Source organism: Corapipo altera, unplaced genomic scaffold, assembly GCF_003945725.1.
Source record: "Corapipo altera isolate COAL_440 unplaced genomic scaffold, ASM394572v1 61305, whole genome shotgun sequence".
Taxonomy (NCBI): domain Eukaryota; kingdom Metazoa; phylum Chordata; class Aves; order Passeriformes; family Pipridae; genus Corapipo; species Corapipo altera.
This window is the reverse complement of record NW_020884909.1, coordinates 2,256,088-2,281,899: the sequence shown is the minus strand read 5'-3', so window position 1 is coordinate 2,281,899 and position 25,812 is coordinate 2,256,088. Positions and strand designations below refer to the sequence as shown.

General features: G+C 42.2%; 1 protein-coding gene across 9 annotated transcripts in view; it reads left to right on the top strand.

Annotated features, from left to right (window-relative positions):
• The window catches only part of NRG1 (neuregulin 1), a 442,486-nt gene that overhangs the window by 306,872 nt on the left and 109,802 nt on the right, over positions 1-25,812 (top strand). For 5 of the 9 annotated variants that reach the window (XM_027653076.1, XM_027653075.1, XM_027653069.1 and 2 more), the window contains 2 exons: positions 1,392-1,442; positions 4,311-4,361. The exons of 2 other annotated variants lie outside the window; for them this stretch is intronic. In XM_027653076.1, coding sequence (XP_027508877.1) covers positions 1,392-1,442; positions 4,311-4,361 — 102 coding nt within the window. The remainder of the gene's footprint in view (positions 1-1,391; positions 1,443-4,310; positions 4,362-25,812) is intronic. 2 more of the 9 variants (XM_027653071.1, XM_027653070.1) reach the window with 2 other exon arrangements.

Below are 25,812 nucleotides of genomic sequence, written 5' to 3'. Positions count from 1 at the left end.
GAAGTGCTGCACAACACATTCTCTCACATTAGTGAGACGAAACTGGGACGTACTGACCAGGTAAACAATAGATTTGCCAAAGAAAGCTGGACCAAATTTGGAAAAAAAGTACAAAAAAAAAAGGAGAGCTAGCATGTAAGAAACTGAAATACAGGATCAGCATTAACATTTAATGAGAGGAATGTTGAAGGGAAAACAGTTGGACTGAGATTTGTCTCTGGTCAAGTTTCTGTGAACACTGGAGACGGCGAAGAGAACTGGAATCCAGATTCACAGAACAGGGTAAAAACATTCCTGAGTTTGCTTTTCCTAAGTCTCTTACGAGGCTCTTTCTATTCTGTTTGTTTGACCTACCAGAGGATTCTTGGTGTACCTTGAGGATTCAGGGCAAGGCTTTTTTCTTGGCATTCAGGACGTTTCTCCAGCTGCACAGTTGAAACTTGTGCAGCTGCACTGAGCTGCACCACTAAAAGTCTCAAATGTTTTTTGAGAACCTGGAGAAGTTCAAGATTATTGGTGAATACAACTGAAGAGTGATTTGTTCACACCTAAGAAATTGCACACAGTTGTGGCTTGTGGGGACAGCAGAGCACTCACAAATCGATGCTGTCATTGGAGCAAGGTCTCTGTACAAGTTTGTGAATACTAAACAAAGGCTTTCTACATTCTGCTTTCTCCCGTCTGCATTTTGCATTAGGAAATTAGCGCGGCTGTATCATCCCACTTAGCCATCAGCCAGTTCAACAAGTGTGTGCAAGAAGTCCACGCCAGTATGTAACTGGCAATAGTATATGGAGATATATAGAGGACCAGTATGGAAAAGCAACTTTTCTAATCTCTTCAGCAAAGCAACAGTTTCATTTCTATCACAGAGGCCCCAGCAGTCCATGAGGGACAAGGTTTGCATGTGTGACATAGAAGATTTCTCTGAAGTGTCAAGTGTCTTTATTGGATGTACTCACCAGCAGTTCAAGTGATATGAACAGGAACATGTCTTTGCAAAATTTAACTGTCTAGAAGCATAAGGAGTGAATACTCACACTGACAACTTCCAGAAACAGAGCCATCTGCATGATTTCTCCTGTTGCCACTGATCAGTTATTCCCAGAGGAAAAGGAGAGATTGAACAACTGGCTTCTTTCAGAAGAAACAGACATTTTTTCTTCAGTTCTACAAGTAGGCACTATCATTTTTTGTTTGTTTGTTTTTTTTCTCAAAAGGAAACTTGCAAGTTGCTGTCTGATTGAAGCCTCTGCCCACTGAAGCAAGATTTAAACTTGCCTCTTCGAACAACTTTTTCTTCTTTACCTTGTCCATTCTTGGAGCTGAATGCTGTTAGAGGATCATCTGACACCACATTATAATTTCTTGTTGCCTCTTGTCTTTTCCAGAGAGCACCAGCAAGATACCAGTATCAACAGAAGGGACAAAAACTTCTTCACGTAAGTTGAATTAACGAAGTCTTTCTGTCTCTTTCTCTTCATTTCTTCTTGAAACTGCTTCTGCAGCTCCAAAACATCTCCTTCTTAGTAGAGAACAATTCATCTACATCCAGCAGCTCAGTGTCTGTATATCACCTTGCGTACTCAAGCTGCTTCAGGGATGGAGAAATGAATGAAGACGGGTAAATCACACTTTGTAATATCCTGGGGATGTTTTGAGGAAGATAACTTGGCCTACAGCTGTCAGGCTGCAGAATGTCCAGTGAAAAAGTATTTGTGTTGTTAGGAATTCTATTTCAAAAAAGCACTTGCTGCTCCTGCAAATCCTTTGCGGCCACATGTGAATTTGCAGACTGTATAGAGGTATGGATATGTCCTCAAGAAAGGATACCTAGACTGCTCTGTTCCTCAGGGCTCTTCATACAATTCCTGACAGCTCTGCAGGGTCTGTGAATGTAGACAGGTAACTCACTGAAGGTAGTTTAACAACTTTTGAAGCTGCCTTGACATGCTGGGAGCCTTCTCCAGGCTGGTGGAATTTGCTTTCAGCATCCTGCCTGCAGTTATGGATTGTGTAGCTCCAGAGTTACTCTCGGAACTGACCCCAGTGAGAAACCACTTTCATTATTTTAACTGGTAGAGTTACTTTACACATGGCCACAGTACAAGCAGTTGTCTCTACCACTGAGTTTGGCTGAGGGAGCTGCATATAGACGAGTGTAAGTCGAGCAGCCCAAGGATTTACAAGATGCGCATATACCCTCCTTGGCAAAGAGGCTGGGGTCCTGCTAGCTTTTTTGGGAAAGCTATGTCTGGCAGAGACAGGTTTGAGTGTGAAATGACAGTGTTTGTAGGCTAGATCAAGGAAAACAGTGTGGTTGCCAGATTTTGCATTTACCATGCCTGCAGCCTTTCCTTTGATGCATCTGTGTGTGTGGCGACCTACTTCTGAAATTTTGGCACTGCTACCTGACAGAAGAGACATTGGATGTGCCCATATTCTTTCATGTTCTCAGTGGGGCCTGTCACTGGTGCTTCACTGGATATGTATGAGATCACATAGCTAATAACAAGTGTCTTGTAACCATTGGAACCATTTTTGTTCAAAAAAGGTGACATGCTGGTCACTGACTCCGCTGGGCTTGCCTTGCCTTCTCCCTTGTGCAGCAAGAATGCAGTCTCTGCACTTTGCTGCCTTCTTTCCCATGAACTAAAGTTCTTGTTCTTGAGTGGTCTCTTTCCCTGCTTACGCCCCTTCCAGTGCCTGCTGTTAAGTACTGTTCTCCTCTTTACTGCTGTTGTGCCGCTGGAGAGGAGGAAGCTGGGATGATCAAAAGGCTGGCTGCATTCCTGATGAGTAGCTGCACTGGTAGATTTCATGCCAAGTTGTCCTGAAGGAGAGGAAAAAGCAGTATGTTCACTGGCGGCTTATTGAGGTCTTCTTGTGGACCTCTGAGTAGGTCTTCAATATGTGACTGGAGCAGAGACCTGCTTACTCCCAAACCCACCCAGGTGCTGTTTTTCCTACTGTTCTCTCTCAGCCCTGGGTCCAGATCATGTCGGCTTTCTTTACTACTACATGAGTTTCCTGCTGACTAATAATGTCTGGGGTTTTGGGCACTGCTGATCCTTTTCTTTCCAGTCTTTGCAAGTGAAAATAAGTTATTGGTTTGTTTCTTCTTTAATTGAAGATAGACTGTTGTGAAATGCTGGTGTTTAAATTGCCAGGAGCTAGTCTCTTGAAGTATTGCTTCAGTCTTAGTTTCTAAGAGGGGTTTTACTCTGCCTAAAACCAGACTTGATCAGGCAACAGATTCCTCTTCTCTGCATGGTATTACAAATTCAAGGTTTCACTGCAGAGCGTGCAGTATGCCTGACCTGCTCCCTAGGATCCACAAGCTGGCTGTTAGCCACCTGTACTTCCTTCTTCCCTCACCACACTGGCATGTCACACTGTCACCTTAGGCAAAGTGCTCTCTCTTCAAACCATTCCTTCTGGTTCATAGTACTTCTCAAGCCTAATCTTAACTTCTTTGTTCATGCATGACACCATATAACTTGCTAGACAGTGAAAGCCCATGAAGCCACCCAAGTGCATGGCTCTGATTTGCTGCATGATTCAGGTTCCTACAGCTCATGAGGTTCAGACCTAGCTTCAGGTTACCTGCTTCTTCTGTAAACTTTTCTGAGTACTTCCTTTGTGTGATTCGTGTTGAGGTCTGTTTCCTACGGCTGTCCTACAAGATTATTTACCATCTTGAGAATGTTCCTTTTTCCTTTCTTTGTAACCACTTTGGGGCTGGTGCTGTCTCCCATTTTGGTCTGGAATGTGTGCTGCTCTCCCTTCTATCTACAGCTCTCTCCAGAGGTGGTGACACTCATGGATCCTCCTCTCTTTCAAGACACAGAGGTCCTTAACCGTAGTTGTGATAGATCTGAATGCCTGACTGTTCATTTGAAGTTATGTGAGAAGAAGATAACAAGTTAGTGCTTCCTGGGTCAGCATGTGGAGCTTCAAGACCTACTGCTTTCCACTTTCCTCTGATGCTGTCACAAACAGCTGAAAATTTTACTCTCTCTTTGCCAGTTTTCTCCTGGCCTTCCCTCCCAGGACTATGGAGCATTTTTGCTGTAATTGATTATTCACAGTGTGCCTAGGACATGCTGAACCAACTTTGAAGTTCTTTGCTTTCTCAAGCTATCTCATAATTTTTTTCTCTGCTTTGTTGGGTTTCTGACTGCTGAGGGGAAAAAAAAAATAAAGAAAAAAGAAAGCTCTACTGGGAGAAGATGTCTGGGCTCCTCCAGTAGAATACTGTAGCTATGGCTGTACTCTTACAACTTTATTGTTACTTCTGTGTGTTGCAGAACCCATACCTAGGATACTGTCTTCAACAGAAGGAACAAACACTTCCTCCTGTAAGTATATACAAGTTGTTTAAATTATTGCTGGCAAGACCTCAAATACAGTTCTCATTTACTAGCTCAGCAAAAAAAAATGTGCTTCTATCTAAACCTGTGTTGAGAGATCAGGAGTGACTGGGTGGGATTTCTGCACTACAGGGGCAACTGTTATTTTTATATATTATTAAAACTCTCAGAGACATATTCTCCTTTGTGTACTGAGATCTAAACACCTTCCTTCAGAAAGGCCAAAATGTACATTTGGGTAGGGCAAAGGAGGGGGAAACTTCACAAGTGTTTCCTACTTGGAATTCCCTTCCCTGACAATATATGGCTTCAAACAGTTTCCTTTGCCTCCATGCATGTCACAGTACCCTGGGCTCTTTGTCCTGTGCCCCAATACCTATAGGAAGAAGATAAGGAAGGAGAAGACATCTTTGTGTGTGTCTTCCCTCAGCTGAGACAGAGAAACAGAAATGGTTTCCCTGCCTGGGAAAGAGAGGTTGTGTTTCTGCTTATCTCAGGAGCACACTGGGAGTTGCAGGGGCACCAGTGAGGAAAGCATCTCTTTTTTTCCTCTGTAGTGATTCTTTCCAAGGAATCATGCATTACAGCCATCATCCTGTACATTTTCACCCTTAAGAACCATCAAGAAGAGCCTTCCAGGTCTTTAGTAGAGCCAAATCTACCATATACCCAGCCTGGTTTTGAGCAGTCGGGAAGGTCACTTCACACAGTGTGAGGTAGCAGGGTTGTGGGAGGTGGGGTATTAACCTTTCCCTAACACATTTAGTATTGCTGGCTGCTAGGAATAGGATGGCAGGTGAGAGAGACCAATGGTCCGAAATACCCTTACAGTTCCAGTGATGCTATAAAATATGGTGTGTACTTTATAGCAAACTGTACATTAATGCCATTAACTCACATCTAACAGCTACTGTAACAGCACCAGGAGGAATGGTCAAAGCCATATCTCTGGATTTTTGTGGATTTTCTTCACAGCTATTAGGCTGATTAGTTTTAAGTGTGTGTTAAATTACAGAAATTTGATAGCTTATTCAAAAAACTTTCTGCCAGCAAGGTGAGAAGAGCTAGTTTTGGCCTCCTTTTCCCTTTGATGCTTAACAGCAGGATAGGAAGGAATAATTCCTGGAGCAATTTAAAACAGTAATTTCTCTCCATTCTGTTCTCATTAGCATTGATGTGTAGCGGGATTAGTACTTATCAAGTCACTAAAATAAGTAATGTAAGAGAGGGCAAAATTGGATATTACTGCCTATTCTTGTTAGGAAAAGCAGGAGGGAGCCAGTGTTTATTGCTAACAGATGTGAATGTCTCTCCACAGAGTAATGAGGGAATTGAGTCCCTGTACTTACCCTGAAGTTCCTTAGGGCTTTTCTTTTCTGAATTTCAGTGGGACATGTCCATTTCACACTTGTCACTGTCAATCTTGTAACAGCCACAGGAGATAAAATAAACTGTTTCCTTCCACTTCTCAGACAATAGCAGATGTTTAGAGACCATGCCAGCACTGTCACTGTTGGCCAGACACTGGGAAAGACCTGGGAACAGCAGAGTGATTCAGTAGGCTCTCTTCCCCAGGGCTTTCATGAGAGAACAGACATGTGTCATGCTTTGCTTTTTTAGGAGTTCCAGTGACAGACAGATATTCAGAGATCTGAAAGTCTTTAAAAAATCCCATCTCTGAGACATCAGCTGTGGAGTGTCTTACAAAACTGAAGGTCTCTACCCTTTTATGTGCACATATACCTACACTCCTCAAAATCCAGATCATTTTGAGAGTGTGGACCTCCATTCTTAAATAGAGGAGAGTTTCACATAAAGGACTGGTGATCTGGTTGAGGGGTCAGTAATCCAAGGGAGGGGGAAGAAAATTCATGCTTTTGTGTCTTGTTTCATAGTGTGAGACTTAGTGGCACTGATTGCTAATGCTACCCCTTGCAGGCAGAAATAGTTCCCACTTTCTCTTCTACTCCAGCCCTAGGACTTTTTCATATATATTTATTTTCTTCTGTGTAACCATAGAATCATAGAATGGTTTGGGTCGGAAGGGACCTTAAGGATCACCTGGTTCCAACCTCTTTGCCATGAGCAGGGACACTTTACACTACACCAGGTTGCTCAAAGCTCCATCCAACTTTTCCTTGAACAACTGCCAGGGATGGGGCATTCACAACTTGCTTGGGCAACCTGTGGCAGTGCCTCACCACTCTCGCAGTAAAGAATTTCTTCTCAACATTGGTCTAAACCTAGTCTCTTTCAGTGTAAAGCCATTCCCCCTTGTCTTATTGCTACATGCCATAAGTTACAACTTTCATTTTCCTTCATGATGAAGCTCTCTGTGGTACATTTTTTCCTGCTGAATGAAGTGAACGAAACAACAGCAGTTGTAGCCCTGTGTACTCTCACTACAAAGGACTGCAGAGGCCATTCTTAAGCTCATCAGAAATATTAGGGGATGGAAGAGGTTTTTTCCACCCCTTGTTTCCTAGGACTGCAGTGATCTGAAACAGGTGCCTTATGACCCTATGACTTTCTTCTACTGAGGAGTTGCAGTGGAAAAAGTAAATCTGAAACTTCATCCTAATGCCTTGGTTTTATAGGTTCAGTCAACTACATATTCAAGGCTAGAGAATGAAATTGTGGTGGTCTGTTTTGCTCTCCTGGGACTTGTTAAAGGAATCTTGGCTTCTCACCCCGATAGCATACATATGGCAGCTTTCCTTTTCTTTAAAAATTTGGTCCCAAAACTTGCATTCTTGTTTGTAAGTTACAACATACCTGGAAAGAAATTAAAAGGCAATCACCTTTCGTAGGTTAAAATCATCAGCACTGCGCACAGTCTTCTGGTGGAGGTATTGTACAGGAAAATTTGTATGGTGCAAGAGGGAAGAAGGGAAGTGGTGGGATACGGGCTGCCTGCAATAACTACAATTCCTCTTGTGTGGGAACCACCAGCAGCACAGTACGGATGTAGAGACCAAGAGTGATTCCACAACTTAGTTTACTGGTTCTATGGAGCAGTTTGGAAACCTGTGCTCTGAGGGCTAAGCTGGGTCAAAAGCTGGGCACTTTTCGCAGTAGAAAATGAAGAGGTTGCACAGAGACAGAGCCTGTGGGAGTGTGTGTCAAACTCTTCATCACAGATGGAAGTGTTTGCCTAGTTGCACCTTGCAACATTTCCATCGTGCTGGTTTGTGCTGCCCACTAAGGGCTGCTCCCTAAAATGTCTGTGGAGGCAGTTCCTCCAGCAAACAACCAAGGCTCTGCATGTATTCATGTTTCAGATCTGATTGTCTTATACCAGGACTCTCAGTTCACGTTTGTTTGCTTGTCCGAGATGGTGAGCCAGCAGCCGTGGCACTGGATGTGCTCGGAGCATATTCTCTGCAACGTGCATCCTCCTGTCCACCATCTAGCAGGCTGATATGATGACGAGCTAGAGGCAAGAATATGGATAAAGAACAGGTAGAAGGCTGATCCCACCTTGGCTGTGGCTTCTCTTTTCAGAGGAGTACAGAGCAAGTTTGTTGAGCTTTTGGCTGGAGAGAAAGATCCAATGTTGGTCATCTGTCCAACTTCGGATTACTTCAGACTAATTTACCTACAGACTCTCATGCTGGCCTCTAAAACCTGCACAGAAATTTTAAAAAGAAGGATTAGTTGGATAAAAAATGTACCAGTTTGAACCGATCATCTCTTCTTTCCGGAGTTATTAACTTACAAGCTCCAAGCCTGGCACAGCAAGGCACTTTCCTAACACTTCATCTTCTCAGTAACAGATTCCAACCTGCATATTAAATGGAGACCAGGTACAGCACACAGAAAGGAAGCACAGAAAGACTTTTTACCTGTCACATTTTCTCAAGTACAGTACTGAACTGCTTTGATAAAAGTGTTCCGTGCTGAGCAATAAAACCTTTTATATGACATAATGTGAGGGTCATTGGTTTACAGAATATTTTTAATGGGAACATTTTTGCATATATGAAGCAAGCAACCTGGCCAGTAAATAATCTGTGTCCTAAAACCTTAACAAACAAGTTAAGTTTCTGCTAAATTCTGCTTTCCTTCATCTCCTAAAGTGAGCCCAATCCTCTTCCCCTGTATTTATTTACCTTATAACTGACAGAAGACCTCTTTAAATTTTCAGAATCGTACAAACTGAATCAGTGTTTTGTATTAAAATCTAAATACATTCTTGACAGCTCAGCAATTTCTGAAATGCAGCTATTTTGGGGTGAAAGAGCACAATTTTTTACGAGACAGTAACTGGGTAGAGTCACCTGGGGCTGGACGGTAAGAGGAGAATACTGTAACCACTTGACAAAGCTGAGGGAATTCAGATGGCGAAGGCAATTACTCAGGTTCCACTTATGCTAGCACAGCAGGACTCCCAGCTCCTGGTCTTGTAATAAATTAGTCTGACACCTTCAACTGTCAGCATTTAACTCATCCCTTGCATGGATTGAAAGGCTGTTTTCTCAGGAAAGCCATATACCTGATGCCTTGGTGGGACAGTAGGTCAAAGGAAAACCCTATGCCAGCTCGTGTGTTTTACTTTACTATTTCAGTGGGTTTGTTTTTCTGAATAATCACCTCTGGAGAGAACATTTTGCTTTGTTCTAAGGACACAGTGCGTGAGTAATGGCAGGGTCAGATAATTAGTTCTTGTTTACTCTAAAATATGTTTAAAGCTACTGGTTAGTGAAATGCTACTGAAAAAGCAGCAGTGAAGATACATCAATTCCTTGTTAAAACCTACCACAGTTGCAGTATGTTGCAGTTTCATTCTCCACAGTGGGCATGATGCAGTGGTAATTTCAGTACATTTATGATTTGATCTGGCATGGCAAATCCTGTTTCCTGTAGTTAAATTTCACAGATAGGGCAAATTCATATGAATAGGTAACATTTCCAAAGAGACAGAGCTTCCAGTCTTTTGTATGATTCCCAGTCTAAAGCTGGTGTGGCATGAAATTTCTGTTTCGAACCACTTAATATCCTAGGGTTTTCTGTAGCTGCATTCTTCATCCCCCAGTCTTCCTCTGAAGGAGAACTTGGGTTGTCACTGAGAACCTCAGCTGCATTAGGCTGCTCCATTGAGAAATTTGTACGTCATACTTCTGAGATAACACCACTAGAAAAGAGTCAACTCTTTTTTGTACTGGGGTTTCTTCTTTCTGTTTTTTCTTCAAGGAGGTCAGGGAGGTAAAAGGCAATGATGGGTATAAGCAGTGCTAAAATTGGAAGAAGCTGACATCAGTCACAAAGGAATAAATGCGACAGGTTATATAGCTTAAATACAGCTGCCAGAGTGAAAGGGTTTTAAGGGCATTGGCTTATTATACAAATATCTGTACATTTGTGCGTGTAAGAATAAATCTGTAAGGCTAACATTTTCCTCAGCATTAGTATATGAGGAGGCAATAGTGGTTTATGTATAAACATACATACATGTATAGGTATAAAGTATATGCATGTAAGTGTGAAGGCAATGGTTTGGATCTGTTTATTTCAAGATTTGCTTTCCTTTGCTCACCATAAAAAAGAACATGAAACGTGTGGTAGTCTACCCTGATGGAATACAAGTCACAAAATCTACTTCACATGTTTCTGTTGTTTGTAATATTTCTGAAGGAACTTCCCAAGGTCATGTCTCATTGCCTTTAACATGTTGTGGATCATCTCCTGTCCAAAGTTCTAACAGAAACTCTGCCTGTCTTGCAGGAAAAAGGGATTTTTAAAAACTGCATGTGTCCTCACTGGTGGAGTGGGGGAGCCTCTCACAACAAGGTAGCTGTCCAAAAGCCATAGTGTTAATTTCTTCCTCAGCTGGGTTTCAGAGCCATCCTTACCTTTCCTCAGGAACCCAGGCTGTGTCAGGACCTCTGTTTCTGACACAACGCTGGTCGTATGGGAATTTGTCTTCAAGGGGCTGCTAGTAAGGCCTGGTTTCTTTGATGTCCTTCCAGATGGTCAAATCATGGCAAATTCTTTCCTGAGAGAGCATTAGTTTGCCCCTCTCTGACTTCTTCTTCGTACTGTGCTGAAGTGACATGTACTATCTGCCCACCTGTGACCAAAATGAGCATCTTTCTGATTTGCCAGCATAGCCTGTGCTATACTGGAGGACATAAGCTTGTAGTACAGGGATGTGTTGGTGTTTTGACCTTGGTGGTTTGGTCACTGTGTCTTCCAGGAGGCAACAGCCCCTGGCACTGTCACTGTGACAAAAACAGGCACTCAAGGACTCCCCTCCTGGCTGTACCCTTTCTGGGTAGTAATTATGAACACACTTTGTGGTAATGGATCGGCCTTCTCAAAATCTTCCCTCTTCTGAGTCACTGAGGTAGTTCTTCCTGAATAAAGGTACACAACAGGCAGTCATACCATCTGGGCAGAGACCTGTGGACAAAATAGAATATGTGACCTTGACAGAAACATGCATCTATTTAATGGCATTATCCATGCTGAAATCAAGAATGTCAGTGCTTGTAAGAAAGTGTGAAGGAGCCAAGGAGCTCAGAGTGAGTGCATGGGTACAGAGTAGCATTTGTATTTTAATAGGATAGGCAGTTCCCAATCTACCCCTATAATCCAGACATTCTGTTCATCTCCTTATCTTCCACCCATTGTCCACACAATACCTACCCCCAAAGAGACTTTACCCTGAGGCACTGTGTTGTGTTAACCCCAGGAGAGATTAGCTGTGCAAGTTCCTTTGTGCTCCTCAGAAGACCCTTCTCTTCTCGGAAAGACATGATGACAGCTCACTTTCTTGTTTTTGGAGGTGGAGTTTCTGTTGTTTCAGCTTTGGAGGGAAAGGTTCCAACAGAGAGAGTAATCCCAAAGGGAATTTGAGTGACCACATTAGAATTACCCTATCATACCTGAAGGCTTGCTGGGCTCCCTTTGGCAGAGAGGCACACACAGCAGGCTTCCTCAGATGAAGTGTTCTGGACTTTCTAGTCCATGTTCTCCCAGGGGAGATCTTGGGCTTCATTGGTTGTAAATTGAAACACCCTGTGGCACATCAGGGCCCTGGTCCAAAAAAGGCTGTTTCAAGTTCGTGGTCTGGCAGCGGACGTCTGTGACAAAGCAGAAACACAAAATTAATGAAATACAAAGGGGTCAAGAAGCTGGGTCCAATGCTTTATTTTCATGCTGAGCTTCCGATTTGGGCAGTTCTGGTCAATCACAAAGGCAGTTGCTGTTGTCTAGGAAGAGGGAACAAAGTTTCTTAGAGAGCAAGGGAGGAAGGGAAGATACTTCTCTGAGTTATCTTCCTGTTCTCCAAGGTTCTTTTGATTCTTGGGGAGCAATCCAGGGAGGAATCCATACCATATTTAACAACTGTAAGTGCCTCAGTGTTTGATTGGATCAGTTCCTGGAAGATGAAAGCAGAGAGTAACACAGCAGTAAATGAACAGAAGATGAGCAGAAAAGTACATTATTTTTAGAATAACTTGCAAAGTGAATGCTTCCATTTCCTTCAGAATAACCCCTTGATTAATTCCTATTTACTTCTTAGAACATGTAAGCTGCATCACAGAAGTGATATTTCAAAAGCTATAGGCAGAGTACTGTACACACAAATATGACCTTTTCATGGATGCATGGCTTTGAAAAGCCATCACTATGTCCCCTTATTAGCTTCTCCACAAACACAGTGGTACTCTATAGCTGAGACTCAATTTAGACTATAGCAGTTCCTATCAGGTAAATTAAAAACAATACTCTTCTTTCATGTTCCTATTCTAGCAGTACTGTAATAGTGCAGTGGGAGCCAAGATAAACCCTTGGGAAGAAATTATAATCCTATCCTTCATGTCCACGTCTCTTCTAAATTGCCTTTTGGTAACCTCTTCTAATTGGATGCAAAATGGGAAAGTTGTATCTCCTGTGACTTTCATTATCAAAATGTTCCCGCAGGTTCTTAATGGTTTCTGCTATTCTTGACATTCTCCCCCTGTACAGAGAGGAGAAGAAATTGGTGTAGTCACTGCAGCAATTACAGAGAAGCCTTCTACAATGTGATCTTCTTTCTAGGTTTGCATCTTCCTAAATATTTTGCAGTAGCCAGCTGGTCAGTAACTTTGAGTTGCATCTGCTGTAGCATGGAAGTGCATAACAAGTACTATAAAACACCCACTCTGTGTTTTTTGAAAAGAAAGCTCTGCCCTGGAGCAATTGTCATTTATGAATCGTGTCTGATGGATATAAGTATTTTCTTTCAGTGACTATATATGTATAAAAAGGCTCTTAGATTTCTTCACACAAGATTTTCTTTTCCTGACTGCCCACTCTTCAGGCTAGTCATTTCAATTTCATTATGGATATACACAGCTCATAGATCTTATTAGTTTATATTATTCACAGTACCCAGCTGTCTGAGATCCTTTGGTAAAGTAATTCCAAATTTTCCCTTCTACAGGGATCTGCTTTTTCATGGGAGGAAATTTTTCACAGCCTTCCAATTTCCAAACTGCATCAGTTCTGTTGCAAGCTAAAATAGCATGGAGCATTTCTAATTTACGATGGATGATCACAAAGGCTAAGCCTAGGGTGCTAATTAGAGTGAGGCTGAGGAGTGAGATGGAGTGCTAGAGCAGTGTTTGCCTATTTCATCATTAACATGTTTTCTTGCGTCGTTTTGGGTCATGCCAGCTACTAATTTTCAAGACACCTAAGTACAATATGAAGGATTAAGAGCATTGAGACCTTGACCAGGAGCCAGCATGGATACCACCCTCCCAGCCCAGCTCCCCTCCCAGCCCAGCTCCTTTCACTCTAATCAATTCTCCCATAACATCCCAACAAAAGCTGCAATCCCCAAACACTCCCAGGTTCCTTTAACTATATCAGAGGGAATCAATTATAAAGCCATATGAATGCCATTAAAACATCACTTGGGTGGGCTAAGACACAGCCTTTCCTCCATTTAGACACTGAGAACTGGAAGAAGACACATGTAAATGATTTTTAATGAAGGGCAGAGCCACAGTGAAGTGTTATGTGATGTAGATGTAGCCTAGCCACACTTGTCTTTGGACTGAGAGCATGATCCATCCCCTTTACTATTGAGCAATGTTGGAATATCAGAGGCTGTCTATTCAGCCCCAGCCTTCCCAGTGTCGATGTACTTGTGGAGCAAAGAGCAGCTGGCATTACACCCCAGCCCTCCCGAGTTTAGCAACCACAGCCACTGCTTTTGAACAGAGAGATGAGACACCACCTACTATGCTCCAGTCCAAGCCAACAGAGAAGACAACTGTTTTCTGAACCTTGAGCATTTGGCTCATTTGTTTGTCCATTTGTTTCTGTTTTGTTTATTCAGCGCAGAAAAGGTCCTTGCTGCAGAGCTATAAATGTTCAGAATTGATGCTGAGTGAGGAAGGATTTGACTGGACACAGTTTTACAGCCTGAAGCTTTTACAAATGCCATGTGCCACCGAGCTTATCTAAAAGTTTACCATTTATACACGGGGTGGTAATAACGCTTCAGGATTGAGTACGGTCATTATTTTTCTAAAGTTTGTAAAGTGGAATCTGAACTCTACTACTGATATCTTTCTGGTAATATTCACAATGATCCAAAACATGATTCTTAATAACAGTCAAGTGTCTGACAGGTGTTTAGATGATCTTTCGAAAATGTCAGCAAGTTTGATGAGGATTATTACTGCAATGGTTGGTTTCTAAAGGGAAAGGATAAGCCTTTGTAATATTACTTGTAGGAATTACAAGGGTGTTTTTTCAGTGGTACACATTTTGCACACAGATATATAGCTGTGAAAGCAAGGGCTACCTACATTGTAGAAAGCTACTCATTAGATCTACTGCTGCCAGTTGTGGCATAAATTGCCAGCGGCAGAATGTTTTCTCTGGTCTTCTCAAATTAGAAGTGAGCTAACCACATGTGCTTTTATTTGTTTGAAATGTCTGTGTTTTTATAGAGAGAGAATGATCTTTCAGTTGCAGCTAAAAGTCTGTTGTAAGTTCTCAAGTACTGGTGTCCAGTGCCGTGGGGCATTAGTTCAACAGTTTAGTTATTGTTCTGAGAGAACAGTAGGTTTAAACGTCTGGTGGTTTTGCCTGATTAAATGCCACCTCCCCTGCTTTTTTCCATTCTAAGAAAGTCCAAAACTAGACTTGATTGTTTTGAATTCCTTAATATTTTATGGTATTTAAAGCAATACAAACATGGAGTGATTCCACAGGACACACAGTGAAATAGGTTTAGAATCTAATCTTGCACTTTACTTTTTATACTGTTAGTATGACTTTTATTATTTCCCTGGAATGGCTCTTTCCTTCCATTTCCCACTGGGGAAATATTTGGCTTAAAACAAGCTGCAGGCTATGCATAGTTCTTGAATATTTTAATGATCTACACAAAACCCATTAGCTGACACGGTGGCAACTAATACTTGACAGACAGTAGGATAACAGTTATCTCAGAGACTGTGAGAGGCCAGAAGACTCTTAAACACTAATGTTGCAGGAAGGATGAAGAATTGCCTTGAGCAGTGATGCAACTCATTCAAATGCCTGTCAATCTGTCTTGATGAGGAGCTGGTGTTTCAGTTGTCTGGTGTCATGAGCTCTGAATCAGATGCTGTTCCTGGCAACTAGAAGAGCTGCATCTGCAGAGTAGGTGCTTGTAGCTCCTTTAAATATTTGTCACTTTGGAGGGAGGAGGTTGAGATTAGGTCCAGGAAAGGAATGCTGTGAACACAGATTCTGTATCTTTTCTAGTGGACCAGTAGTCGTGCCAACGTAGCTGTGATCACTAAGACCAGCAGATCAATCCCAAGCTTCATGGGAGGTAACACAAGTCTGAAATCCTCTCCACGTGTGTTCAGCCAGTGCATTTGGACTGTGCACTGGTGAAATGCCTTCGTGGAGTTAGGGGAGAGGAAATGAGGCATGGCTTAGGGACTGTTTACCTTAACCTGTCCAGTTACACCCTTCTGTTGGACGTGCAGGACCCTTGGTGTCTTATCCATGTCTGTATCCTGTGTCACACATGTAAGTGACTTCTCATGTTGGCAGCAACACCATGAGTCAATTACACTTTCAAGATCAAGAGTTAAATACCAGGATCTTACTAATCCTTCCAGCCAAACACACACCTGGAGAGCTAATATGCGTTGTTGTACTTACTGCCTGAGTTATGTGTAGAAGAGACGCAGTAAAACTCTATATGTATGACTGGATGTGGATTGCATTTGCAATTATATGTTCACTGGATAATATGCATGCATCACAGACCTAATATTCACCCCAGCAAGAGAGCACAGTTATAGGCAAGCTGAGCAAATGGAGCTTTTCAATTTAAATGTGCAAATGAATTTCATACACACATGGGCACCATTAGCAGATGGTCAGTAAGGAAGGCTGTGTACAGAGGAGAATCTGTTTCTCTGGATGATGCTGCATCCTGAGGAATAGCTTTTATTATCTGTAAATATCTCGCAAAACATGAGATTACCATTTACAAAAACCCAGAAGTGTCATATATGAAGTACTGGATGAAGAACTTTCTCTGGATGGAGGAAAAAAAAAAATCAAAAAGAGTAAGTCAAGTATTTTGACTATTATAAATTTTCAGAAGAAGATGTGGCACGGATAGCTCTAGTAGAAACACATTAGCTATAGCTGGCACATGATTGATGAAAATTTTGAGAATTCCTTAAGGAAAAAAAGTATTCTTAGAAAAGCTTTTTAAAAACTAATAGGCATCAGCTAACTGAAATGGGAGGCAAGCAGAGAATTGGTTATCACTTGTTTAGACTTGTTGTTCTTGAGTTCATCTGCTGTATCCTAGTAGGGAAGGGGTGGTGGAGTGCAGGAAAGGCTAGTCTAAGCAGAAAGCAGAAGAATGCATGCGTGTATGAGCTGGCACTTCTGCTTAGCCTCTGTCTCAATCAAATCTCACTGCTCACTTCTTAAACACTGCCATATTCTTGGCATCTCCTCTTTTGTTATCACAGGAAATTCTCAGCATGGGGAAGTACATTACAGCATTTATAAGAAACATTGACTAATAAGGGTCCAGTGAGTTTTTAGAGAACTCTGCTTTTCTGATCTCTGAGGACTACTTTTTACTCAGTCCCAGTCGTGATCAGGTCTTGGCCTTCAGTAGCTCTGCATAAAATAGTAATCCCAAATAATTCTGAGCACAGTCTCTGCACACAGTGGCACCTGTCAAAACTGAAATATCTTGAACAAGAGTCCCAGCTGTCAAGCCAGCCGAACGACCACATGTGAAGCAGTCATGCTGCTGTACCTCCTCCACCTGGTCACAGAAAGAAGGGGTAGCTGACCTGTTCTGGAAAGCAGCATTTGTTGCAGGGCAGAATTTCTGCTGCCAGCCCACGCTCACAGAGGATGGGGAAGCAGCACAGCCAAAGATATGCATCAGCAGGCAGGCTGGCCAGCCCCAGTACCCACCAAGCCTTGTGTCCTGTCTCAGGCAGCAATGGGTGCCAATGGGACAACAATAAGATGATGCCTCTGCTAAATGATTTTCCTCCTAAGCTGTGACCATGAGAGGGAATTCATCCTTTCTCACTCCTATTTTGCTCTGGTTAGGTTTATGGGGAGTCTTGTCTCTTCTGTAATCTTGTTTTGTTGTTGGCTCCAGCTCCCTCTCACTCTTCCATAGCAAACACACCACCCCATTACGCCTTGGATTAGGTTTCTCAATGTGAGGCCACCAGTGTCCCATGACTTTTGAAGGGTACTTCTCCCACCTTATAGACCCAGGGTAGTTAGGGATGACAGGTGATTAAACCTTAAGCCACTAAATGGAGCGTAGCCCTCTTTTGGTCTAAGTGAGAACTGTCCTCATCCTGTATCTACATCAACTGAAACAACTACAGCAACAAGCCACATAAATATTGTGGCTGGAGTCACATGCCATTTCAGACACCTTGAATAGTGTAGCACATGACTGGGAATAGAGACTGACAGAATATAAAATCATAGAGTGGTTTAGATCGGAAGGGACCTCAAAGATCATCTAGTTCCAACCCCCCTTCCATGGGCAGGGACACTTTTCACTAGACCAGGTTGCTCAGAACCCCTGAGAACTTCCAGGGATGGGCCATCCACAGCTTCTCTGAGCAACTTGTGGCAGTGCCTCACCACTCTCATAGTAAAGAATTTCTTCCTGATATCTGATCTAAACCTTTCCTTTTTCATCTTAAGCCATTCCCCCTTGTCCTTTCACATGCCCTTGTAAGGAGTCCCTCTTTAGCCTTCTTCTAGACCCACTTTACATACTCAAAGGCTGCAGTAAGGTCTCTCTGGAGTCTTCTCTAGACCGAACTCTCTCAGTCTGTCTTCACAGGATTGGTGCTCCTATCCTGTGATCAACTTAGTGTCTCTTCTCTGGACTCGCTCCAACAGGTCCATGTCTTCCTTGTGTTGGAGCCCTAGAGCTGGATGCAGTACTTCAGCTGAGGTCCCATGAGAGCAGAGCAGAGGTGGAGAATCACCTCCCTTGACCTGCTGGTCATATCTCTTCTGATGCAGTGCAGCATGCAGTTGGCTTTCTGGGCTGCAAGTGCATGTTGCCAGCTCATATTGAGCTTTTTGTCCATGAGTACCCCCAACTCCTTCTTCTCAGGGTTAGTCTCAATCTATTCTCCTTCCAGCCTGTATTTGTGCTTTGGGATGCCCCAGCCCAGGTGCAGGACCTTGCACTTGGCCTTGCTGAACTTTGTGAGGTTCACACAGACCCACCTCTCAAGCCTGTCCAGGTCCCTGTGGATGGCATCCCTTCCCTCCACTGTGTCAACTGCACCACACAGCTTGGTGTCACCAACAAACTTGCTGGGGGTGCCCTGGATCCCACTGTCCCTGTTGCCAGCAAAGATGTTAAACCACACCTGTTCCAGCACCGACCCCTGAGGGACACCACTTGTCGCTGGTCTCCACTTGGACATTGAGCCATCAACTGCAACTCTTTGAGTGTGACCATCCAACCAACCCCCTATCTGTGGTGTGGTCCACTTATCAAATACATGTCTCCAGTTTGTATGTCAGTGTGTTACTCATTACTGCCCACTAACTGTGGGCAAGGCCAAAAAGGGAGAGGAAGGTGCACAGTTTTCCTCATGGAAAACTGTGTACTTGTTGTAATACCTAGAAAATGTCATCCTTGCCCTTTTGTGATTAGCTATTAACATATATGCTAAAGCATGAGGCTTACTAACCCTAATATAAGAAGTATTTGATTTTGTTAGTGCAGGAAAGGGATGCATGTTCCTATTTTCCATGCAAATATCAAACCTTTTCTCAAAATTTCTTTAAGAACTTGACCTGAATGGGGATTAAGCAAATTCTCAGTGACAAATATTTTTTTTCTTTTGTTTCTACATGAAAAAGGGAAATGTTTCTGTTCTCCATACCGGAAAATGTAGTCGTTGAGGGCTATAAAATCACCTGACAGGCTGTAAAGGCATAACTTGGCCTGCTCTTTGCAGTCCACAGAGGTCCTTCTTTTTGCTCAGGAGATAGAGAGGAACATCCTGACTGGCTGAAGGCACTCCCTTCACAGTGCTGGTGATATAAGATCGTAAACTGGGAGATCTTGGGGATCTCATTTTGCAATCCATGTGAAGTGCTGAGAAGGATCTGTGTGTCAGTCTTTTCAAGACTTCTAACTGATATTAAGACTGGCCAACTGGCCACAGTTTGACCAGATCATGGTTTATTTGTCCCAGAGCAGATACAATTAATATGTATCACCCACAATTAATACGTGGGTGAACATACAAGGAAAACAATGTCTTCATCAGGGAGCCAGCACAAGGCTTCTGTCACTGACAGTCACCCTTGCCCTGTCGTTTCACCCACTGTGATTAGAAATTCATCAAATATGTCTGGAGAATTTGCATGCTTAGCCTGCTTTGGAAAGAGGGGATTGTCTAGCCATGAAAGGAGATTATGCAGCAATTTCCTCCTCAGCACAGCGAGGCAATGAATCTGACTCTTCATTACAGAGGAAGGATGAGTAAGAACCGTTGCATTTCCTGTGCAGCAAGAGCAACATGAGCCCTGCTCCAGGTTCCTTTGGGAATTTCCATGATCATGTCAATTTCAGACATGATGCATAATGTTACTAAGAGAAAATGTATACGTTTAAATAGGAATGCTTGTGGGGAAGGGGAAAGGGATCGATTTGCTAAACAATGTGTTTGATCTCAGCTAGAAAGAAAGCTGTACAAAAGAAGACAGGATCCAAGTTAGTTGCTTGACTTTTATAACTTGTGCATTAATTACTGACAGCAGCAACGTATTTCTGAGGTGATCGTAGTTTTTAATAGATATTCTCACATTCTCTCACCACTTAGGAAAATATTTCCCTCCACTTATGAAAATATTTGCTGTGTTTTCATTATGTGAGAGGCTGTTAAGGAGTCTTGCAACTCCTTGCTAAATAAATGGAGAGAGGTCCCACAAAGCATCTGCCTCGTTCTCCTGTGTTTTTACACTTCTGCTCAGGATGAACACAACTTGGTGCTGCTGCTAAGGCATCAAACACTGTCCTTCTCTTTCCAGGAGTCTTTAATACATACACAATCCTGCTTAGATTTTTCTAAATCCTTTACCTGGGGGATGTTGTACATTTGCAAATGCAAAAATGTATTACAAGGACACGTTCTTGTGCTCAAAAAAGACAGATAGTCTAGCAATTGGAGGTTAGCAAGACACTGATCAGAGGAGAGTTCCTGAGCAACCTTAAGCACATGCCTTAGGACTAGTATGATTGTGCATTACAGGCTAGGAATCTCAGACCAGCACTTGGCTCCTGAGGGAACAAACCATGAATTCTGAAACGCATGTGCAGACACCTCAGTGAATGCCCAGGAAGACTTTAGATGCCTCAAAACTAAACTTATTTCCCGCCAGGATTAGTCCAAACAGTTATTAAAGGTTGTTCCACAATCGTGTGCTGATGGTAAGACAGCCAGCCAGCCAGCATTATGTAGATAACTAAAATGGAGCACGAGAAATTGTCTCCAGCTATTTCCATCTCCTAGGTCCTCAGCACCTTCTCAGAGTTATAAGGAGGCACCAAAAAAAAAAAAAGGCATGAAACCACCATCAACTATTCTATGAAGAGATAGTATTCACCATGTCTCTCCTCTGTCCACAAAGTCCTCAAAAAAAACATCAGTGACAATAATCTCTCTGGTGTGAAAAACATATCAGCATTTTCTGCAAAGCTGGAGACTTCCTTCAGCGAGAGGAACTTGGAAGTTCTTCCTGAAACAGTCTTGCCATGACAGTATTGAAAGTGTGCTCTCAGGAGAGAAAGAAGACTCCCAATGGGTAGAAAAGGGGTAGCCACATTAGGTTATTTTAAAATAAACCCAAAAGCTGCTATTAACTCCTTGGATGAAGTCTGTCATGGTAAAAGGATGCAAGGAGCCATCCTGGTTCATCCAGCTCCCCCTAGGGAAATGAATGGAGGAGCACCTTCAGGCATGCACAGATGCAGGTGTGAGAAGGGAGCTGAGGTGCTGAAAGCCACATGGGAGGGTATACCTGTATACCAAATTAGGCCCATTTTAAGTGCCTGGGTAGATTTATTTTATTTTTTTTTTTAGCTGTCTTCTATTTCTTTTTCCTCCCTCATAAAGGAAATGCCGTGACTGCACATGCTTTATTAAAAGATTGCTTGTTTGGCTGGTAGCCATAGAGGAATAATTCCTCTTATTGCTCAATAAATCAAGTTACTGTCATTTTAAACACTCTAGCTGAATTTCTGATGAGCACATGAAAGAGTTAACTCTACCACTGTCATGCTACCATAGCATTAAAATAACAGCAAATTTCAGGAACATAAATTGTCCTCTCTTGTAGCATAAATTTGGAGCATAGACAAAATCCTCATAAAACTATGTCATTCTGTAAAAGTCTCCTATTTGAAAAGTATACAAGTAGAGCTGTGGACTAGTAAAGCACAAATGAAATACATGCAGGGAAGCAGAGTGGTGTCTTTTGAATTTGTAGGCATTTCAAATGCATTCTAAAAATAAACTAAAAAAAAAACTTCTTAAAATGTTAAACATTTTTTCATTTCAGTTAGCACAACTTTTCCTATGTACAATAATAATCAGGTTATCCTGGACTGGAAGGGGGCGTTGATTTAATTTGAAGTGGTGGGCTCCTTCTCTGAAAGGGTTTTTTTGTTGCTTTAGCAATTGAAAGCCTTTCTTTCCTAATAGGATTAGTGCAAATAATTACCAGAGGATTTCTCTGTGTCATCTGAGTACAGTTCCTCACAGCCGTATTAAAAAGCCTGTCCTCAGCATGGAAACAGTCAATGGCAGTGGGTAGCTGAAAAGGTTATAGTTAACTGTTGCCACTCAAACCATAGAAAGTCATCCACAAAGGCAGGAATGCAGTGGTTTTTACCCTAATCTCCCTTGTGCCCAGCTTGTGGGAAGAATAAACAGTAGCTCCTTGTTGGCAGGAAGCTACTAGGGAGGCTATGATGGACAGCAGGGTGAAGTGAGGGGCCACAACCCAAATGGTAGGTGTCATGACAACCCTCTTGCAGCACTTGTTCAGTAATGTGCAAGTGATCTGGGATAACAGAGATTTAGCCTTGCGTGTGCCAAGTTTTATGCCGTCCCTTTCGTTTTGGGTGCAGACCAGGGTCCTCCCCTCTGACCTATTAGGAAGGGGAGCCTACGTGCAGAGGTTCTTTGGTGTATCCCTGAAATCTGTGAGATACATCAGCAGCCTGTGGGAGAAGCTTCTGACTCTTCAGCTTTAGGACAGCTCCGTGCTGCTTTTTTCAATTTTTACATTCGGGCACTTTATTGAGCAGTAACAAACTCCGTACAAAAAAAAAAGAAAAAAGGAACCCCTTGAGGAGGGGAAAAAAGAAATTGTGACTCAGGTTGAGTCTGCACAGAGGCATCCTGCTGAGGGAGCAGGTCTGAATTAATTTCTGTGACGTTAATCCACGTATCTAATCTGTAACTTTATTACTTATTCAAAGTACACTGTATTTTTCTGCTGTTCTAAGCCCTCATTTCAGTTCTGGCTCTGTATCCATATTTCTGTGCAGCATAATATATTGTCCAGAGTAACTAGAAAATGAAATCTGAAAGGCACTTCTTAAGCATTAATATACATATACCAGCTTGACAGATACATGTCTGTAATCATAGATCATTGTTTAGTGTGCCAGGAAATGAGCACTTCTGACCTGACCTGTCTGATATTCCTTGAAATTGCAGGTCATGTATGCCCTTTTTCCAGCTCACTGTGAACACTGCTGTTTTGATAGGAAAAGGGCTTGGTAAAGATCTTTACTTGGGGTGCTTTGTCTCGTGGTACTGTATCTGTATCTGTTTCCTCTCTGCCCATCCTCTGGAGACTTCCAACCTGTGTAATTGCTTTTGAACATAATCCCATTCGTGGATCAAAGAAAATGCACAACCTTGTTGTCGCAAGTTAATTGTTCCTGGAATAATTCTTACAGGTTGTCCATAGTTGTCTGTCTCAGTGATAGATCATTCCCATCATTCCCATCATTCCTTCCACCTTCTGCACCTTTTCCAAATAGCTGGTATTATTTAACCACTTCAGTTGGCACTCTTGGAAACTCTCTCATTACCTAATGCACCAGTGAGCTGACTGTTGCCAGTAGCTACAACTTACCTCTACACTGGTAAGCAGTAAACCTGAACTTTCTGTCTGCTGCAACCACATTAATACATTAATAATGCATTATGTTTCCTGTAATTACATACATGCACAGAGATTATTTTTTTTTTTTTTGTAAGAGGAGGAAACAAGATGGAGGTGGGGGGGAAGGTGGTGGAAACAGATACAACTAATTATTAATGCTGACTAGACCCCAGCTGCATGGGTTTTTAATTAGCCCGTGTCTAACCCTAATAGTCACTGTTGGGATAATACTAGCTCTTCTTAAGTGGGTTACTTTAGCAAAGGAAATGTGTTGTCTGCTCACACCTGCACTGTGTAGTGTTACTAGCACATACTCAGCAACACAGGCCAAAATGTTAAATTTTTTTTCAGTTCACTTGGTTAAATTTTAGTCATATTTTGTCCTGTAAGGCATTCTCAAAGAGCGAGTTCCATGCAGCTGAGCAGGGCTGCTTTCCTGATGAAACCATGAATTGATGCCTAACGAAGGAAAAGGAATGCAATATACAGAATATCACGTATTTTTCAAGTGTTATTAACAAGGCCTCCAGAGAATCATTGCAAATTGATCAGTGAGGCAGGAGCACAATCTCCACTCTTCAGAGAAAAAGGAGTTCAAAATTCAAGACACCCTTCCTTTTCCTCCCTTACCTGAGCTGAAGGCTTCTGAAATAAGTAGAATCATTATGCCAATGAATGTGTGAGCCAGCCTAGTCCATCCCCAGGAGCTTGGGCTTTGCCCTGTGGACCTTGTGCCTGTAGAGTGGAACCTATTTTGGTCACATCCTTGTTTTCTCCTCTAGCGTTTGCAAAGTTGTTAAAACATCATTCCTTTGCTGAAAACCCTGAAGGAAGGACACAGCTTTTAGTGTGAAATTAGAAACACTGAGAGGTTTTGTCGCCCTTTGGCAGCTTTTAATTTAATTGGAATTAAGCGGCAGTTGAGCAATATGCAGGGTTTGAGCAAGAGCAAGGCATCCCTCAGGTGAAAGCAGGTCTTAGATCTTCACTGTTGCTGTGGCTGAGCAGGCTGAAATCCTGCCCACTGGCAAGATACTTGACCCCATCTTTGCCAAGCAAATATCTAAAGGAATGGTAAAATTTTATAGGGTCTGGCTTCACACTGTGGCCCTGATCAGAAAGAGATTTAGAGGCACTATTCATCTCCTCTGTGTGTGTACAAGCCAAATGACAAAGTGCCTTTATCTTTTTCTTGCACCCTGTGGGTGCTTGTTTCTCTTCCCCACCTTCACAGCCACAATTTCCACCACAGGCATAGCATACCTACAGTCATGTACAGGAGGGCAGCTCTATTTTATGTGACTTTTTCCCCGGATGATAATTTGAATGAGCTTGGCTGGGAACACAGAATGCAGGGTGACCTCAGCCCTGCCTGTCTGGCCCACCTTTTCAAATAGCCTTTCAGAGTAAATGCATTTATTCCTCTAGACACCATCAAGAAGAAGGAAAAAGACAGGCTGTCCTCTCTATCCCCTCTTTGTAGCACCGCTGCCACTCCACAGCTTCTGTGGTGAAACACAGGCAGGCATAATGCACTCCCAGTAGACAGTTTGAATGCAGGAAATGCTGCAGGAATAATGAGTCCTTCAAATGAAATTATAATTATAAACCCATTCTGATACATATGTATCAGCTCTGTCACCGCCTCCAATGCTCCATTTCAAGGTTTTTCAACGTGTTGCAGAAGGGGATGTTTCCAAAGCTGCATTATAGGGTTTACATGATCAAGCAGCAATGGCCCCTATTGCCCTGTGCTGTTGTATGCCCCTGTGTTAAATGCAAACAAGTGGTAATGGACCCATTTTACCTGATTTCCACAAGGTGAGAGTTTTGTGTTAGACTGCATATAGCCCAAAAAAGAGCCTGGTTGCAGGGGTGAGAAAGATGTGGCAGGCTAGGGTTTGCATTCAAAACACGGCTGTGTAATAAAAGCATATTTGATTAGATTACTGAAACCTCATTACTAGACATAAAATCTCCTTTGTCATACTTATTTGAATTCTTCTTAATTATTTGCTGGAAATTGACAAAGTTTCCCAGCCAATGCCAAAGGAGTGATTCATACCTTCTATGGCTTTCTGAATGCACTAAGAAAGAATATTAAACATTAAATATTAAATGTCCTCGATGGTACAACGATTCTGAGGCACGATGAGAGCTGTTGCTTTTGTTATTGTGGGATTTTTGCACTTAAAAATATCATGTTGCCTATCTGTTTTAATCAGTGAACATCTCAATTCTGCTAACTTGAGTATAATCAGGCTGCATATAGACATGACCAGAGCCAAACCAACAGGAGTAATTGAATGAATATCCTGATTTAGGATAAGGTGGATTAACATCATTATTTAGAAGTATTTGTAGAAAGCTGCTACACAAACCAGCTCTTGAGGTGAAATCATAGCATTTTCTGTAAGCAAAATTCTGATGTTTTCAGGTTCTGAATGTATAATTGTACTGTAAGACATACTTCAAAAAAGTCTAAGCCATGAATATGTCGATGTCCTATCATTAATACCCGTTTATTTAATGATACAGAGATACTTCCATGCAGTAAGTAGGCTGGCTCCACATCTTTGACTTCTTTCTTTTTGGTTTTCTAATAGCAAAACTATTGACTATGCATATACTAAAGAGTTACTGTATGAAAAACTGCATGTATTGCTAAAATATAGAAAATTATGTTTTAAAGTGAAGTAAAGTACAATGCCTTAGGTTT